The following is a 19,229-nucleotide window of genomic DNA, read 5'->3' on the forward strand; positions in this document are numbered from 1 at the left end:
ATAAAATATTTGAATTAACAAGAAAATTTTATATTGATGATTGCAGTTATGCAAGGATATACAGTGGCAGTTAGCGACTGACATGTCACCCACCGCTTTCAAGTTATATCCGCACATATCTCAACAAACTGGACTGATGCACATTGTACACTACCATGTAAATGATGTAATTGCAGACTACCAATGAAATTGCAAATTAGAAATTAACACAAGGATAGTAATTTACTAATAATAAAGTCATCCTTACACTCATTACTTCTGTGTAATGTAATTACAAATATCAAGAAATTCGTATCGGTTACCAAATGACACAAAACCAGCAGCCAATGACATGTGTACATTTTTTTTTAAATAGAATTTATAATATATATAGTTAAGTAGGAATTCATAATCTTTGAAAGTTAATTTCTCTTAAAGTCCCAAGATTCTTGTGTGTCGACATCTGAATCAGTTTCACTTGCTTCTTCTAATTGATTTGCTATTTTTATGTTGTTTGTAACTGACAAACACATGAAATAATACCATTTGTTTGAAAGTTCTTCATTTGGATGCACTCCATCATACAAATCCTTATATGATGTTTTGACAACTTTTTTTAACTTTGTTGTTTTTTCTACCACATTTTTTTGTGGAACAAATAAGCAAATCTCTGTCCCATCTTATAGGGGTGGTTAATTCACATAAGGAGGAATTAATTAATTTTAAATCTTCCTCTAATTTTTTTTGTTGCACTTTTCTGTCCTCTAGAGAATAAACAGACTGCTGTAATTTTCCTTTGGAAATATTGAAATTGTAAAATTTCTCAAGAGAAACAGATGGAATACATGTTAAATTGACTGACACATTTTCATATGATTGAAAATGTATTAGTAAATCTTTAAATTCAGAAATAATGGACTGCACATTTTCATGTGATTGAATATATTCAACTTCTATACCATGTGCATGGGTGACTTTATTTGTCAAATTGCAAATTCCAGCAGCAAATACAATCCAGATCTTATGCAGTTTATCAAATTGAATAATTTGTTTTATTTTTTGATCAACAAGAGTTCTGATGTGGCAAATCTGGTTGAACAATGACATGGTATGTATAAGAAAAGTCGAAAGGTTCTTTGAATTGCAGATAATTTTGCAGCTTAGCACCTCTTGAATCCAAAGCAAAAATTATGTGCCGCATGTTCTGCAAAGAAAATGAAAAATTATTACAGTAAAACACGCTTATAGATAAACGCTTATAATGAATTGACACTTACAGCAAAGTGATTTTCATTCCTCATGACTTTAAAATATATTTAAACTGAACGGATACAACCAGTTACAATTATAACAAAGCAAATTCATGCAAAGTCGTTTGTCCCTAGCACTTATAAGCATGTTTTACTGTATTTAAAAATCAGAGTAAACTAGTAACTATACACTACTGTAACAGTAGAAATGTATGATACTTTGTAGTATTTAATTGGAAATGGCATCCCAAGTAAATTTATTGTCTTGCTTTTACTAGTTATGTTACTACTTGCTTTTTCAGGTTAAAGACAGAATTCTTAATCTATTTACATGGAGAGGGAATTGTATTCATTAAGAGATTACATTTAAAATATTGAGTAGAATTACACATAAGGCACAGAAACTCAGGGTTAGCGACTGGCATGTCACCCACACCTTATTAATTAACTGTGCACGAGGTCTATGTTCTTCATACAGGAAATTAAGTTTTTGCAAAAGATGAGAGTAAGTATTTTTGTGGTGTCTTTAAACAATTGTAGCAGTTCAGTTTTCTATTTGTGTAGGCCTGAGTATTATCAGTGCTTATGGACATCCTTACACCAAATCCTGATTTTTAGGAAGAGTTCTTTCATGTTAAGAATGATATTTTCACACAGAAGAAGAATATTATGCAGCCAATTCAAAATTATATAAAAGATTTTGTATAGCATCAAGAATATCACAGAAATTAAGGGTCAGCGACTGACATGTCACCCACACCATGAGTTAATGTGCAAGAGATCTAAGGAATTAAGAGTTTTATTTTTCATAGAGGAAATGAATTTTTTGCAAGAGATGAGAGTAAGTAATTTTGGTGGTGTCTGTAAGCATTTGTATCCTATCAATTTCCTTTGTGCGGGCTTTAGTGGTATCAGTGCAAACTTTTAGGCAGAGTCGGTCTTCATTAACAAGTACATGTGGATGCCAAGCAAAGTCAGGATCTTCTTCATCACCACCAGCAGATTTTGCTCGGGATAGAGCTACAAATAATGCTCCAGGATTTCTGGACTCAAAGGTTTTATTTCCAGGATGGATGACAATATATCTGCTAGCCTCCCCATCACCTATTGTCATGCCTTGGCAGCGATGAATGGTGGTTCCCCATCCTAACCTTAGTGGTATTTGTTTTCTTTTACAGTTAAAGCAGTGGCAGTCTACTTTCCTTTCAACAGCAACAACTGGCACAAGTTTTGGATGACTTTCAATAAATGGAGGACCTGTGTACTTGGTAAATTCTACCATTACTACATCTGGAAGACCATCATTTGGGGTTTTTCCATTCAAGTATAGAATATCTATAACCTGTCCCATGGAACCATTGAATAGTTCAAATGAGACATTTAAGTTGACTGTCAGCATGACTCTGGAACCTCTGCACAGAAACAGTGTTTCTGAAAGACCATTTGTAGACTCACTTGAAACTGTCTTACAGTGTTGTCCTTGGTCTATTGATTTGATTCTGGCAATGGGAGAAATTTCATTGACCTTGAGCAGTTGCTGTTTATTGTGCTCCCATTCTTCAGCATGGGTTGGAAAAACAAATAAACCATTTTGTGTCATTCTGTCCAATAATGATTGCCCATGTGTTAATTTCAAGGAATCCCATTGAAAATTTTGAAGCCATTTAGCTTGTGAATGTGACAAACCATAATTTCGTAAAGCAAGTAATGCCTCTTTCAGTTTTATCTGGTTTTTATTTTGACGAATGATATTTGAAAGAGTGACAACAGTTTGAAATTCTTTCCAGACAAGTGCACCATGAAGTGAAGCAGGCTTAGTGCTTTTACAGTTGTATACAGGAGAATCACAAACTGGAGGGAGTTGAACATCATCTCCAAGAAAAACAACCACTGATAAACCATCCCATGATGAAGAAGACATAGAACCCATATTCATACTATAGCGACAGAAATATTCCATCCACCCGAGAGTACAACAACCTACAAGTGATCTTTCATCAACAAACAAAGCGACTAACTTTTCACAATCACTCTGTAACTTGGAGAGTGTAGTTCCCACTGGGGGTGTCATTTCCTTGGCAGATTTTGGCCCAATTGGAATCTTAAGAGAACTGTGTAAAGTGACACCAGAAATAAGATTTGCACTGTTACCCGTAGGACAGAGGACTTGCACAGCATTGTTTGTATGAAAGAGCTGTTTGATGGATTTTACAAGACACTTTATAAGAAAACTTTTCCCTGAACCTGCAGTACCAGCAACAATCATCCTCAGAGGCTGAAAATTTGAAGACTGATTTTTATATTGTAAGAGAGTATTCATTACTATATTATAAGCAAATGTTTGCTCATCATTCAAAGATTCATAAGACACATTTGGGAGATCTAATGTATTGCTAGAAACATTTTCTGCAGTTTGTACATTGAGGTTTTCAATGAATTTGATGCCTTTATCATCAGGGTTAGGAATGGTCTCCCTAGTCCAGTCATAATCTGGTCCTCCATCGTTATATATAAAGTCGGGATTTTCATAATCAAAATCAGGATTTGGTGCAAGGAGGTCCATCCATTCAGGTTGTTGGGAACTTGAATGTGAATTCTCAGTATCTTCCTCTGGAACTGAATTTGAAACCTCTGGCTCTTCATGTCGTCTTGCCCTTTCAACATCTGCCCTTACAAAATTTGGACAAAATTCAGAAGGTAGAAAATTTGTGAAAAGTTGTAACCATGTGCTGTTGTTATCCTTTAAATCATCAATTTTTCTCCAGTTTGGCATATGGAGCAGCATCATAGTGCGACAATAATCTTCATTTAGGGGCCATGAGGCTCTAATTTGACTGCCAGAAATAACTGGGACTTTTCCAGACTTACAAATGAACTGGTACCAGGAGCTTTTATCATTTTCATGTCTTTGAAGGTATTTATCAAGAGGTGTATGTCGTGTGACAGTAGAACCAGTTTTTTCAAGAACCCTAGAACCTGAGAGACTAACAGACTGAAATTGATGACTGCAGCGGAAAAGTGGAAGACAAGATAGTTCAAAGGAGGCTTCAACACTAGAAATATCCCGTTTAACAGTATTCATAAGCAGTTTTGTACAAATACTTTTGGCATTGGCACCAGAATTTTCATCCTGGTTGTTAGCCAGATTATAAAAAAGGTCAACAAGGGCTCCTGTAGGCTGGTTTCCTTTACATGCATAACCAGAGACATATCGTTCTGTAGCAATTATTTCATCAACAGAGTTATTCTCTGGATTGCTTTTAGAAAGAATGATTGAGACATCACCATTAGCTCTCCAACCCTGAGTATGATATTGGGAATGCTGGACAATCTGAGGATGATCTCGCTCCATCTCTAGTCTTAATGAGCCATTTTTATCTCGGACAACTGCAGCTTTACTACATAGAGTTTTACCAGGGTTGTCTTCTGTTCCAAACTCCATTCTACACACTCGCTTTGATGATCTCCCCCTATGCTTGGGAATTTGAAGACAGTAATCGGAACATCGATGAATATTAATTTTGTTTGTTAGAAGGAGATGGTCTTCCAGTAAAGATTCCTGAGATTCACTAACATCCATAAGTATCTTTAAAAGAGGATTTTTTTCTTCTGGTGGAGGAGGAGCTGTTCCTTCAGGTGGGGGCCAAAGGTCTTTCTTTGAGTTTCCTTGTTCATCTTTACCAACGGGATGGGAAGCTGTCATTCCAAGATTCGATCTGGCCCATTTTGAGAGATATTCTGCACAATCATCATCTGAAAGACCTCTTTCAATAAGTGTGGACAGTAAATTGTGTGGTTCCCTATCAGAACGCCAGCACAAACCATGCCAATGGACCATTCCACGTGACTTTGCAAATTCTTGTCTGTACCAGTATGTATTTACTTTAAATACAGGGTTCATGACTTCTCGAAAGTAATTTTGAGTTCTTATTTCAAAATAATGAGCAACAACATGGGGATTGGCTTGTAAAATTCAAAAAAGAGTGTTTCAATTTGATTTGTAGAAGCCTGTGTAAAGCTTTGAAATGGAATTCAGCACAGCTTCCAGTTGTGAAAAAAGAATGGCAATCCATGCCCCTCATTTATTTGATAGTGAATGAGTGCTCTCAATTCTTTAGCCCTTTGTGCCCAGTATTGTGATGTTCCGCGCAAGTTTGCACCAAAATATAGATTTTTTTCAGGAATGCTATTGTTGCCATTTTGCAGTTGTTCTTTTAATTCAGAAACTGTCATATGCTCATCCCCAAGTTGTTGCTTAATGATATAGGTACTTTGCTCTAGGGTTCTCTTTCTCATAATGATATTGTGGACAATGAATTTGAAGTATGGATGTCTGGCAAATCGACCGTCTTTGTACCACAATAAATGATCAGCCCATTCTGTCATAGAGGAACATGTTCGGGGTCTGTTTACATGGAAATTTCCAGTACCATAGGGAATGAGACAAGGAAAAGCAAGAGTGAAAAAGTACTTAGTTGTGAACTCAGAAATTGGAATGTTATCTCTTGTAGGCTGGGTTTTTTTGAGATTTTTTTTCATTAATGATGTCTTCAACCACATTCTGAACCTCTTGTTTATGTCAATACTTGGTTCTGGTATTAGAACCCCTGAATCGGACAGACCATCAGTTGGGCCAGGTTCAAACTGCTGTGGAGCTGGGCCTTGGTCATCATTTTTGCTCTCAAAAGTGTCGAGTTCAAGAGTTTGAAGTTCAAGTGGGCTGTCAAAAGGGAGTTGATTTAGCCTATCATTGCTTATGATGATATCAAAGTATGATGGGTTATTGTTCTTGAGCCAGATGAGAGCATTTTGAACAATAAACCTCCTTACATGATAATCCTTATAACTCTCATCTTTGCCCTTTCTTCGAACTTTAGGAATATTTATTTCTGAGGGAAGTTTGGGCAGGATTTGCGCAGGTTCATTTATTTGTTGTTGGAATGTTACACAGTGACCATTTGCAGCGATCCCCCCATGTTTAAGCATATGAATATTGATGGCAGGGGATATCCTACTAATTAGTTGCTGTTCAACTATTGTTAATTCTTGTAGCTCAGCAGGTACTGACTTGGGATCCATATTGTTTTCAGATGAGAACATTTTTACTACTGATTTATCTACAGAGCATCTGAAACATTTTTCTTGGGATGCCATTTTTCTTTCTAACCTTCGTTCATTACAAATACTACATAAATTGAACTTGTATGACATTTCCTTGAGATCAAATGCTCGAATTGCATCCACAGCATAATTGAAATGTTCATCGTCATGTAAGGGGGGTGGTTCAGGAATATCATTTAATTGGATACCTAAATTTTCTTGGACCCTTGAAATTGACGAAAGTATTTCTTTCTTCTTAAGATTTTTGAAGCATTTGACTCATCTGGAGGCCCAGGGTCATAGTGAATTCCAAGTTTTCTGCATTTTAAGTACAGATCTGCAGTATTGGGGTCATATGTTTTCGAATGTTTTACTTTGTTCTTATCTGTTGTTGACTTGGCATTTAGATTTTGATTTAAACTAAATGAATTTTCTAAAAGATCATGTGCCTTAGCTGTTGGATTGCACTGTACAGGGCAATGTGTACCCTGGTTAGCACATGTTTTCATTGTTTTGGTAGGAACTTCATTCAAGTTATCAGCAAGTGTAAATGTTTGTCTTTTGTTTTTATTTGTACATGCTTGATGTCTGTTCCTAGTATCATTTGATATGTGAATTTTCCCACCTGCATTGTTAAGCCTGCAAGATGTGTCATGTGAAGTGGGGGGAATGAGATTTCTGATTTTGTGCAGAACTTAGAAATGGCCATTTTTAAGCAGAAGAAAGATGGATTTTCCCCCTGCAATTTGTGCAACTGGTTCATAAGACTCCAATGTAAAAGTACTTTGATTATCAGTAGGAAAATGATGACAGGAGACATGTTGCAGGTACACATGGATTTTGACATTAAATAATAATGCTGCAACCTTCACCTCAGCAGCTGTAGCCCAGCCACTACCTAAAACCATTTTTTCAAAGTATTTATCTTTTGTGTGCAAGCATTTGTCATGCATCAGCTTAACTGTGTCTTTGTACATTTCCCAATTTTCATACAGATGACCACAGATGATATTTCTGTAAATTTGTGTATTGTTCATATGACCATGAAGTATCAAACTTAAACAATGAAAAAAGCAGTGACCATCACCTGGGACATCAAAGACCTTGAATTCAGTGTTTTCAATACAGGTTGACCCATTGCTTGGTAGGGTCTCTAATTCAAAGAAAGGACACTTATCTGCACTTGGAAAAGTGGTCTTCAGCTTTTGTGAAGATTGATTTGTTTGAGGACATACATTGCATCCTAATTCATTTTGAGGTTTTTCAGAAAGAAATTGAGCAGTTGGGCTTTGCATCTGTTCATTAAGTGAGTTTTGTTCAAGACAAGCTTGCGAACATGGTACTGTAACAAAAGAACATACAGTGGAATAATTGTGATCATATGGAATTTTTTCAGCTGTACAAGATTTGGATTGGTAAGGATGATCATGATCAATTTGTGCCACTTGTAATTGCAGCTGATTGTGAGAAAACGTGCTACCATTATTCATTTGCAACTCTTCAGAATTCATCGTAGTATTCGACATTTTTTGCTTGAAGTAGAAAATGTTTACAGAAAAAATAAATAAATTATCTAAAAAATCCTAAACTTACAAAATATTGGACGTAAATGCCAAGAATACACAAATTGACGGAAAAAAAACTACGTATATCATATCATTTGTACACCTGAGAAACTTACAAAACCCTGCACACTGTTTTGTTTATGTTTTCATTCTATTTTGGTAAATTTTGGTAAATGCAGACGACAGCGCCGCCCGTAGGGAAATTCTGACCAATCAAATCAAATGTCGTTACGACTTGTGAGCGAACCAAAAATAGAATTAAACTTCTAAATCGAAAGTAGCACGGATCTGATTGCAAATGGAGTTTATTTTAAGTAAAAAACAATTACTACACATTATCCTTGGATTGAATGTTTATCACTTTTATTAAAATCTCATCAACAACGAGAATTTGCGCGTGAATCAACATGGAAAAGACTACGGACGCCATATTGGCGACAAGGATCTCAGTTCCATAGATATTGTAATTGACATATAGTTTACAATAGAATTCTTTTATTTTTATATACATACGTGTTACCTATAGGGAGAGCTTCGCTCTCACGGGCCCTTCGGGCCCGTGAGAGGGCTCCGCCCTCTACTAATATTTATTAGCATGATATGAAAGTAAAAGTGATTTTTGATTTCTAACAATGATAGCACAAAGATTTTACACTATGTATTATATAACAATTGATGTAAATAGAAGAACTTAAGTACCGCATAAGTATGTAAAATACATGCACTTTTCTCCAAATGCTTGGATACCTATGATTTTTTATCCTATAATATATTTTTAATCAATTTTCAATTTAGATAATGCATAGCGGGTTGCTTTTATTCGCATTTCCAGAAAATATGTAATTTGAGATTTCTAAAGAGATACCATGGGTAAATACACATTACATTGAGAATTCAGAGATTTCAGAGACATTTTATTTTCAATTACCCAACTCCTTATTTTCAGATCCTGGAGGATAGGACTACCTTACTTTGAATAACCTTTCATGGACACTAAAATTTAGTAATTAGAAATGTTGAAAATTTACCAGCTTTTAGGGACTTTGCCCCCCCCCCCCCCCCCCCCCCCACTTAAGCTTCACCCTAGACCTACTTGGAACCTCAAGGCAGCCCAACAAAACCTCTGCTTTTATTTGTTTCAACGTCAAGCACTGCCTGGCTACGACCTTTGTATTATATAATACATATAGATGCAGTCTCAGGGTGCTTATACCTTCAGAGACTAGATTTGTATAAATTTACGGTATGTTACTCGTCAGCTTTTGAGAAAATTTGGTCAGAACATCTAACATCAAAATTATTAAATACAATTCAATTTTTATGAAATATTTGAATTAAACAATGCAAATTATACAATATTCAATGTAAAAACTGCCCACAAAATATAAAGAAACAAGATTTATAGGGGACTATTTCTTTTGGTGGAAGGATATTTAGAAGAAAATTCTTCAAATCTATACATTTCTTTGTTTTAATATCTTGGAATCTTAGCCCTACATATTTTTACTTGTCGATTTTTTTTTTCGTTATTACGTTCTTGGAATATTAGATATAGGTTTCAATAAATATTCTTAAAACAAATTTTACACATTCATTCAACAGCCTTTGCCAAAAAATGAAGATATATTTAAGGAATCAAGATAAAATTTACATTGTTTTTTCGCCTGAAAATTGCATGTTTTGACCAATATCGCAAAATTTACATCACTGACCCATGCAAACTTTTTCTTTCATTAATTTATATTGCACCATACATTCAACCAATCAGCAATTAAGTCATAAAAATCTTGATACAAGAAAAATTTTTACTGTCTATCTAGATTTTTTTTTACCTCAAATATGATATTTTTTAGTGCAAAAACGTCACATAATTCACATTTATTTGCAGGATTTTTTCAATAATAAATAGTCAAACTATTTTACAAAGAAAAAGATTATATTTATTGCTGATTACGTTGATTGGTAAAATATGATTAATGTTAATTACCCAATCAGAATTTTATATAAACAACCTTAGTTTGTTTCGTGGTATCAGTTAATTGTATGAAATGATTTTTGTTTTAAATAAATGGTTGATTTTTTTATTGGAAAGGTATAATACATCAGTTAAAAAACATCGACTTAGATTATATTTAAAAAATGAAATACTCAATTATATTTACATTCTGTAATTTTCTCTCTTCATAATTGTTTATTTCGTTAATCTTTATTATGAATTAAGCGCATTTCAGAACTGGTGTGCTTAATCGACGTAAGAGCCGTTTGTGACGTTGGAAAGTTAAATAACGCAAATGAACATTGCGAGGAAAAAAGATTTAATTTTAAAAGCACAGTTGTTGTATTTTACGTTAATTAAACAGAGTAATTTGTTTTTTTTTAATTAAATTGAGTCAAAATAATATACATTTTGGTGTTCCTAGATATTGAAAATGCATATAGTTCCTTCTGTGTATTCTACCACGCAGCGACAAGGTTTTTCGTGTGTTATAGAGATTTCTAATGGATTTCATAAAGAAAATTACACTGATTGTAAATATATATCATTTACTGTTTGACAACGAAATGACTTCAGCTTTTCGATTTTCAATTTCCCTTATTTATGTAGCAATATTTCAACATCGCCTGCATATGATGTTTATATGTATCCAAACTGATTCGATACTCAAGAACATGCTCTGAATGCGATCATTTTTTTTAATCGAGGCAAGCTACAAACAAATAAGTTGATGTTATAAGGATTTCAATAACTCCTTTTAAGTCAGCTTTGAGCAAAGAGCTTGGTTCACTTTATGCATAAAATGGCCCTGTCCTTATATCAATTAATTGACTATCACCCTCTGTCCCATTTCATATATCAAAATAAAGTAGAGACTTAGTGCTTTCATTTCCTATAACAAAATTTCTTTTTGGGAATCCAGGTATTTGAAAACAATCTTTGAGAAAATGGAATGTTCTTGAATTTGCAGAAAACATGCGTATTTGACTACATTTAGCAAAGAATTAAAGTATGAGCACAGCCCACGATCCAAAAATTAAAACATGTTTTGTGATCATCAGAAATAGATCTTTCGTTATGTAAGGGTATATTTTGGATCAGAGCTTGTGCTCTATATGAAATATTGAAAAAATACCTCAATTTTTGGCCATTTTTAAGGGAATTCACAGGATATGGGAAAAATGACGCATTCTATGACGTCATAATGCATTGACTAGAGAGAAAATTACGTCATGTTCAATAGATACACTTTCACCAAGGGTCCAAGTTATGAATACTGCATTTTCAACCAAAACAGAGCAGTTTCGATTTTTCTGAAATTCTCAGGGCCAAAAAAGACCCAAAGTGGCTCTTGCTCTTTCACGGTCGTTATTATACAACTTAAGACTGGGTGTATTTTGCCTGACATGTTTCATACCATGTATTAGATCATTGATTTTACACTAAATTTGAGTACGGAATACTACGTCTACCTGATCAATACATAGAGCTCACGGCGGGTTTGACCATATATAAAATGGACTGTGGACTGTTTTATATGATTTGTTGCATGTGATGCATCATTTATTGCAGATGTTAGAAAGGAACTTCGAAGCTAAGAGGTTTGAGTTCCATAAGTTTCTTTTAAAAAGGGGGGGGGGTATAAGAAAGTATAATAGCCTTTTGAGAAATATATCCAGTTGTTTTTTGGAGGCATGCAGAACTGAAAATGTCTTCAATATGTAGGTAGATTTCTTTATTGGAAACATTTCCTCTCCATAAGATGTAACATAATATCTAGGTATGTCATATACAGTAAGCAGAATGATTGACAAACGTGATTTTCTAATGAAGATGATTTTGTCTTTGGTATGTGGTATGCATTTTCAGTTGATTTAAAGGAAACAACAATTACCAGTTCACATGACCTCAAGAAGCTTTTATTTTCTAACCAAGATGAATTTGTGTTCTTTAAATAGACATACTTCTTCAATATATTATACGATGAATTAAATTAGGAATGATTATAAGTAAAGCATTGAGAATGAATAAGGTGAAGTAGCAAACAGCGATTGATTTAAAAAAAAACTACAAACAATACAAATCTATGAACGGGGTATAAAACACTTATTCCCGGAAATTTCAGAGGTGGGATAAGGTGCCTAGGAAGATTAAGCATCCGCTAGCTACCCGTCACACACGCCGTGAGCTCTATGTATTGGTCAGGTAGACAGAATATTCCGTAGTCAAATTTAGTATAAAACAAGCGCCTAACAATTAGTATGAAATATGTCATGTTAACGTTATGATAAATTATTTATTGGGCTCATCGATAGTTTTGATTCAATGAATTGCATTCCGTATAGCTGCTGTATTAAACTAATGGTAGATAGATACGATAAAGTAGGTAACAAGAAAATGGAAATGTTGAAATCTTTAGACTATACTTGTATTTCTAATTTTGTGCATTTGTAAAAGACAGAGAATATATGAGATACTTACAAAACTATATATATCTTCAAGAAAGAATTATAAAATTTATAAAGAACGAAGGCCTCGAAAGTTATAGAGTTTATAAAATTTATAAAGAACGAAGGCCTCGAAAGTTATAGAGTTTATGTCAATACGTAAGTCACTGTACATTTTGTGATGATGAGATATTACACAGATCATTTCATTAGAGCTATTCTTGTAACAGCTCTTTACAGTATTCTTATTATTTAATTTCTGTGAGAAGAATTGAGGAAATATATTGGCTAAGGTATAATTATTTAACCAACATACAAGTTTCTATTCTACAGTCCGTTTGTGACACGAGTTTTCTGAGGGTTTCTTGATACTATATTTCAAAAATACCTCATTTTCATGTTGAAACTTGTTGTAGTGTTGTAGATTAATACATCTTTATTCTTTGAAATAAAACACTCATTTTGTATAGTAAGCACTCTAAAGTTTTGCGTTTTTGTTGTAAGAAAATTTAAGATTGGTACAAAATACCTTATATATTTCTTGGTGAAACTTTTTTGCAGGTTAAGTTACCTTTCATCTTTGAAAGAAAACACTCTTAAAATATATCATATTGTTGTTTGTGACAAGGAAATTTTAAGATTGGTATGACTTAACTGAATTTGGACGACTGTTAACATAGGATTTTAATCCTAATGCTTTAAACATCAAAGGCAAGGAACTTTCCATGTCAGTAATTACCGTCAATAACTCTATGCAGAAGAATTAAAGTGATGGTGATAAGGAACGTTCATTTTCTCAACTTGTTTCTGCATGGATTATCTTTCTTAGACATACGTGAAATGCATCGACGTTACTGTTTTCAAGAGAGGTCGTAACAACCAGCGTATATCATTTTTCATGATGACAAAATTCCTTTATTAAAAGCCATTCTAATTCTTGTGGAAACAAGGATCCGGGATCATCAAGCTTAGATGAACTCACTTTTGATGTCAATCTTACTTTTGCAAGAGGAATATAAAATGAAAAAAATGAGATTAAGATCAAAAGTGAGCTCATCTACGTTTTATGACCCTGGAGCCAGGTCTTCCAATAATTTGTTGGAATTCATATGGGCACGAATTAGGTTTCTTAGGCGTCCGGCATATTCTTATGAAGCAGAATTTGTTTCAAAGAATTTCTATTTGAGAAGAAACACAGAAAAAAGATAAAAATTAAATCTATGCACGCTACTGAAAAATAAGTTGATGATTTAGAGTTTTCACCATTCTAGTTTAAAGTCGGCATTTCGCAAATTCTATGGTAGTAATAGTGACATTTTTTGCAAATACAAACCATCGCTGGGTCAAATTTTGACTAGAATATGTTTCATACCAGTTGTTAAGCAACTGTTTTCATACAACATGTAATTTTGACTTATGATTACTCCTTACTAATACGGTGGGTGCGACCGGTTGACAGGGGATGTTCACTCTTCATAGGCACTTGATCCTATTTCTGATGTTTCCAGGTGTCCGTGTTTTTCGCGTTGTTCTCAATTTGTTAATACGATTTATTGAATAATCAGTTTTCGCCATCCTTATTTTCATCTTTTTCATTATGCCAAGTTACAGCAGATAAGCTGTCAATATAAACTCATAAATAAAAGTTTGTAAATGTTGGATAACAATGTTCTCGACAAAAAAATTAAATGTTCACACATTAATTTAAAAACTGAATTTCAATAAAGGCTGTGTGATTGACAAAAAGTGGTCATTTCAATTATACAAATGGTTTGTTGTAAATCATCGTCTTGGTATAAATATTTAAAATTGATACAAAGAAAGCAGTGTTGACATAAATATTGAGGTCACTCCTCAGCATAATCCCTAATATAAACTATAGGCTTAGAATAGGCATTCTTTTTCTTAATGAGAAATGAACTGAAATAAAAACAATTAATTTTGTATTAAAACACACGATGAAGAATAAATAAGAATAAATAAATAAATGATAATAAATGATAATGTCCTTTTCATCATCGAAAATTAAACATCTTTGCGATGACTTTAATGGCTTTTCTGATGGGTCATTTAACCACATTTTAAAAATACTAAGGCTGTCCAAAAAGTATGTTATAGATTCTTGTGGTTTGTTGAAAGAAGTAAAGGTTCTATCAAAACACAAAAGAATAAATATGTCGAGTAGTTAAACTGTCATTAAAGTAAGAATCTTCAATACAAAGAGTGTCATCTACTTGCTATATGATTTTAGAGAAACACATTTTGAAGAAGAGAGGGGTGGTGAAGACATGGGGAGTTAAGATTGTCACCAATGAAACAAACAACAATTTTCATTCTTCAAGTTAATAAGAAATGAAATATATACAAGTCTCTTAAAAATTGTATTATTTTTTTATTTATGAAAAGTCATCAATCTCTTTTAGAAATAAAAATTAAATTATCACCTTGTGGTAAACCTAGAATCTGCTATATAGACGTGAACCCAAACACCCCCCTCCAAAAAATAGTGAATGATGATAGAATGTCAGATAAAATGTAAATATCAGCAGATCAGATCTAACCTTTTTGTGGAGAGGGCTTATATAGGCTATGCCTGCTGCCCAAGCCATTTATGTTCAGTACATAATAAAATATGTTCAAATCAAATCAACCTTTTATTACTTAGATTTATGTAATATTTGACCAAGAAAAAAAATTGATAATACGACTATTCCCCATTATTTTTGGGATATATTTACTACTTAGATAAAATGTGGTGGAGTGGAACAAAGGTACTATTGTCCTTCCCCTCTTCAAAAGTGTTAGTCAGGTCAGTAGCCCCCATGACTATGCATATGATCTAGCTTTTTCAAAACAATTCTGAATAATATATATGTATCTCACAATAATCGTATATCGTAACAAATACATGTACATGGTACAAGTGCTTTCTCTGAATCCAGAGTGAAGTGACGTTTCATTAGAATCCTCGCCCCAGTGAAGCTAATTCAACAACATAAATATATTAATATTTCCTCCGGAAATATTAATATATTTATATTGATTTAATTATATATTTATTGTAGCAAATCGATATTACTATATCGATATGATTAAATCTCTTGCTTTGATCCATATCTTCAATACCAATATCTTAAAAAGTCGATATAAATTTTAACAAGAATATCATATGTTGTTATGATCCATGTATTTATTATATTTATTTTCATGATATTTTATAGAGAAATATATTGAAATCAAACTAACAATTAAACTTTATGATAAACATGATGGCTTTTAGTTAATTTTTCTATCGTCAGCTTCCCATATTTATATAGCAATATATCTTTATCACCTGCATATCGGATTTATCTTTCCAGGTTGATTCGCTACGCAAGTGCATGTTCTATGTACATACAATTTCTAAACGAGGTAGACTACCGATAAACAAGGTAATGATACAAGGATATATACAATCTCCTTTACCGACAAACAAGGTAATGATACAAGGATATATACAATCTCCTTTAAAGTCATCATTTCGCATATTTTATGGTCGATACATATACAAAATTACTAAATTATACAATATGTCGCTAGGTCGAATGTTGACTTACGTCTTTCAAAAAAAAACTGTTAGGCCATTTATTTCAGAAAATTGACTATAGATTTCTCCGTTTACCCAATCATGACAAAGGCCACGCGGAGGGTGTGACCGGTCAACAGTGGATGGTATTGCTTACTCCTTAATGGCATCTGATCCTTCCTATGATGTTTCAGAGATCTGTGTTTGTTCTTCCTCGGGATTTTGAGCATGATTGATGTTCATAGTATTAGTAATTCATGATGAATATTTTTTTTTTAAATATCTAAGCATTACTTTGTTTTGTGACGTCTATTAATTATAATTCTGCTTCATATCTTTTAGTCACCATTCAATTAATACATGCATGTTAACTATCCAGAACTACTTCAAAACACATTTGTTCTGCATAATTACGAAACGTGTACTTAGAATTTGGCCATATTTCAAATAATTTCTTTTTGTGTTTTTATACTTTTTAAAATTGCTAATCTGAAGTTGAATGGGTTTAATTTGAATTTTAACATGCATTTCTTGATGGAGAAAATCCTCCTCACGTTTGTTTTTCATAATTTAAAGCTCCAAGCAAACTATTTTTGACAATTTTTTAGCATGCATAAGAAACAAGGGAAGAGTTGGATTTATAAAAGCCACACCTGCAGGTCTGGAATGTTAGATAACGCTATTTGTAAATCTTTTTGAGAACATCTTGAAATCAATTTTGCATTTCTTTTTACCTTTGTCCTATAATTACATGTACCTATAAAAATATATTTCAGCTAATTGTGTCTTTAAATCGTATAAAAAATTTTGTTACGTTTTCGATTTCAATAAAGTTGATATCAAATATGATTAGTTGATAAAATAAAGAAAACCATTCCTAATAACTTGGATTACATTTCACAGCATATTTAATGGTGATGGTTATAAATGGACACATAAATCTGGTATTTCATCTGAGTGCATTAAACTGTCATGCGCATTTCTGTATAATTATGTAATTCTTAAGTGACCAAAATTACCTACACGCCGTAATTCACCAGTAATGATGGGTCACTAGAAAAAAATTTTTTAGTGAGATCTACTTTTGCTGACAAATGTCAACGGAAAATTTATAGTAATGGTTTTGTAACAAATTATGTAATCTCGTATACAGGTTTTATTTTTCTTGACAATGAAGCCTTGTGAGAAAAAGCCTATTATGTCTGTTGTTGTTTTTAAAGATGTATTCTGCTGATTATGCCGAGGTGTCAGCTATTTTTACGGAGCTCCTCTGCTTTTATCCATAAAAATTATGCATAAATTTTTGCCCAGTCTTCTAAAAAATATGAAGAAAAGTTGAATTCCAGATCATAAGTTTTTAGAGAAAGAAATTTTCCTTTCATTGTGTATGAAAAATCCAAAGAAGTCGGGTTTCCCGCCATATTATCAATGCCTGGTTCTCAAAAATATGCTGAATAACTAATATTTTTCTACTTTGTATTTTGTTTCAAATAATGAATACATCGAATTGAGTACCAAAACTGAGGAGTTTAATGCCAGATACTCAGCAGGATATATCCTTAACTCGTATCTCACCTAGGAAATTTCACAATTTGTCGGGTGTAAATGTGTAATCTGCTTGGAACTGTACTAGATCTTCAAATGTATACTTCATTGCATCAGACATTTCCACTTTCTGTTCAGTTACTCTTTATTTGCCTCAAAGTACTTGGCAATTCATTATTTTGGTTCATACAATTAATGTGCTAATTCAACAAGCATTCTGAGAGTATTGCATTAGCAATACTAGTCCCCTACCGGCAAGTGTAATCTGGTTCCCGTTGAAAATGCCATAATTCCGTCAAAAATCATAGAAGCGGAGCGAAATGCAAACTTGTACTATAATTCATCAAGGTAAAGCCACATACCAAAAATCAGCTCAATATCTGCAAGTGTTAAGAAAAAAAATGCGGAAAACCCTGAAAACTTGAAAAGGTCGTAATTCCGTCAAAAATCATTGAAGCGGAACGAAATGCAAACTTGATCTGTAACTCATCAAGATACACTCACACACCAAAAATCAGCTCAATATCTGCAAGCGTTTAGAAAAAAAGTGCGGAAAATTTAAACCAAGTGGGACAGACTGACAGACAGACAGAGGGACAGCAGACAGACAGACGGACGGAAAGATTCAGAGGAAACCTATAGTCCCCTCCGGTTTCACTGGTAGGGGACTAATAAAATTATGCCTTTCATCTTAGTGGAATTTGATCTAGCATTACATTAAACAATAATTTAATGCTGAATCTTTATTATGTTTTAAAGTGATATTGTTCATAACTTTGCGTATATTTCGGCAGAAAAAGAAACGCTTAGTATAAAAGAATCTTTTTATTCTTCATAGCCGAAACAATGGGAAAAAATTGCAAACCCTAAATCACAAGATTTCCTAGAAAATAGGGTATTTAGATCAATTGAAATGCATTGTGATGACACCAGCCCGAGCCAAAAGTAGCACATTGCACATGTGAGCACAACATGGTTTGCAATTATACATTCAATCTCATCAAAAATAAATCTCAAACCAATATTTTTAAGTATAGAAAAATACAAAAGGACAGTGGAAAAATTCAAAGCTGCGGCAGCAGTTTCACTCTTGTAAGAGTAATTACAGTTTGACTTTTAAAAAAAAAAATGTTATAAATTTAAATTATATAAATGAAACATATTGCAAAATATGTCCCAGTGATTTAGAAATAATTTCTACAACTGGCGGTTAAAGGGTAATATTCTCCAATATAAATCAAAACCAAAATATAATAATAATAATAATCTATATTTCTTTTGTGTCCTTTGTTGGCATTAGATTCCTTGTAATTTGAATTAAGAAGAAAATTAAATGAATCTCTTTAAATTACTGTAGCGAAAATCTGAGATTAATGTCTATAGAGTATACATGTAAAAACAAGATGTGTTTGTGAAACACTGATGCCCCCTTATGGCAACTTATAGCTAAGGTTGAACTTTCTCAAATGCAAGTCAAATATGTTGGTATCCAAAGTAAGGTCTTGTCCAGATGGATTTTTACCAGTGAACTATGAAAGTCCTAGCAACAACCATTGAAAAGATATGGAAAAGGTTAAAGTTTTTCAAAAGTAAGTCAAACATCAAGGTCAAGGTAAAAAATGAATGGTGCCCAAGGAAACGCCTTCTCACAAGAAATACACATGTGAAATAAGAAAGCCCTGGCAGAACCGTTCAAAAGATATGGCCAAGGTTAAAGTTTTTCATAAGTAGGTAAAACGTCAAGGTCAAAGAGTCAAGTTGTTGGTATCCAAAGTAAGGTCT

General features: G+C 33.3%; 2 protein-coding genes across 2 annotated transcripts; both read right to left on the reverse strand.

The window, feature by feature from the left end:
* Positions 1–2,028: 2,028 nt before the first annotated feature.
* Positions 2,029–5,130, reverse strand: LOC133193154 (uncharacterized). Its single transcript, XM_061329124.1, has one exon. It carries the CDS (start codon positions 5,128–5,130, stop codon positions 2,029–2,031), a length of 3,102 nt encoding a protein of 1,033 aa, XP_061185108.1.
* Positions 5,131–5,261: 131 nt separating this feature from the next.
* On the reverse strand, positions 5,262–6,308 carry LOC133193155 (uncharacterized). The gene has a single exon (XM_061329125.1). The coding sequence runs from the start codon at positions 6,306–6,308 to the stop codon at positions 5,262–5,264; it is 1,047 nt and encodes a 348-aa protein (XP_061185109.1).
* Positions 6,309–19,229: the final 12,921 nt, after the last annotated feature.

The sequence above is a fragment of the Saccostrea echinata genome, unplaced genomic scaffold (genome assembly GCF_033153115.1).
Source record: "Saccostrea echinata isolate AGI-Se365-2 ecotype Australia unplaced genomic scaffold, CSIRO_AGI_Sech_v1 ptg000027l, whole genome shotgun sequence".
In the NCBI taxonomy this organism is placed as follows: domain Eukaryota; kingdom Metazoa; phylum Mollusca; class Bivalvia; order Ostreida; family Ostreidae; genus Saccostrea; species Saccostrea echinata.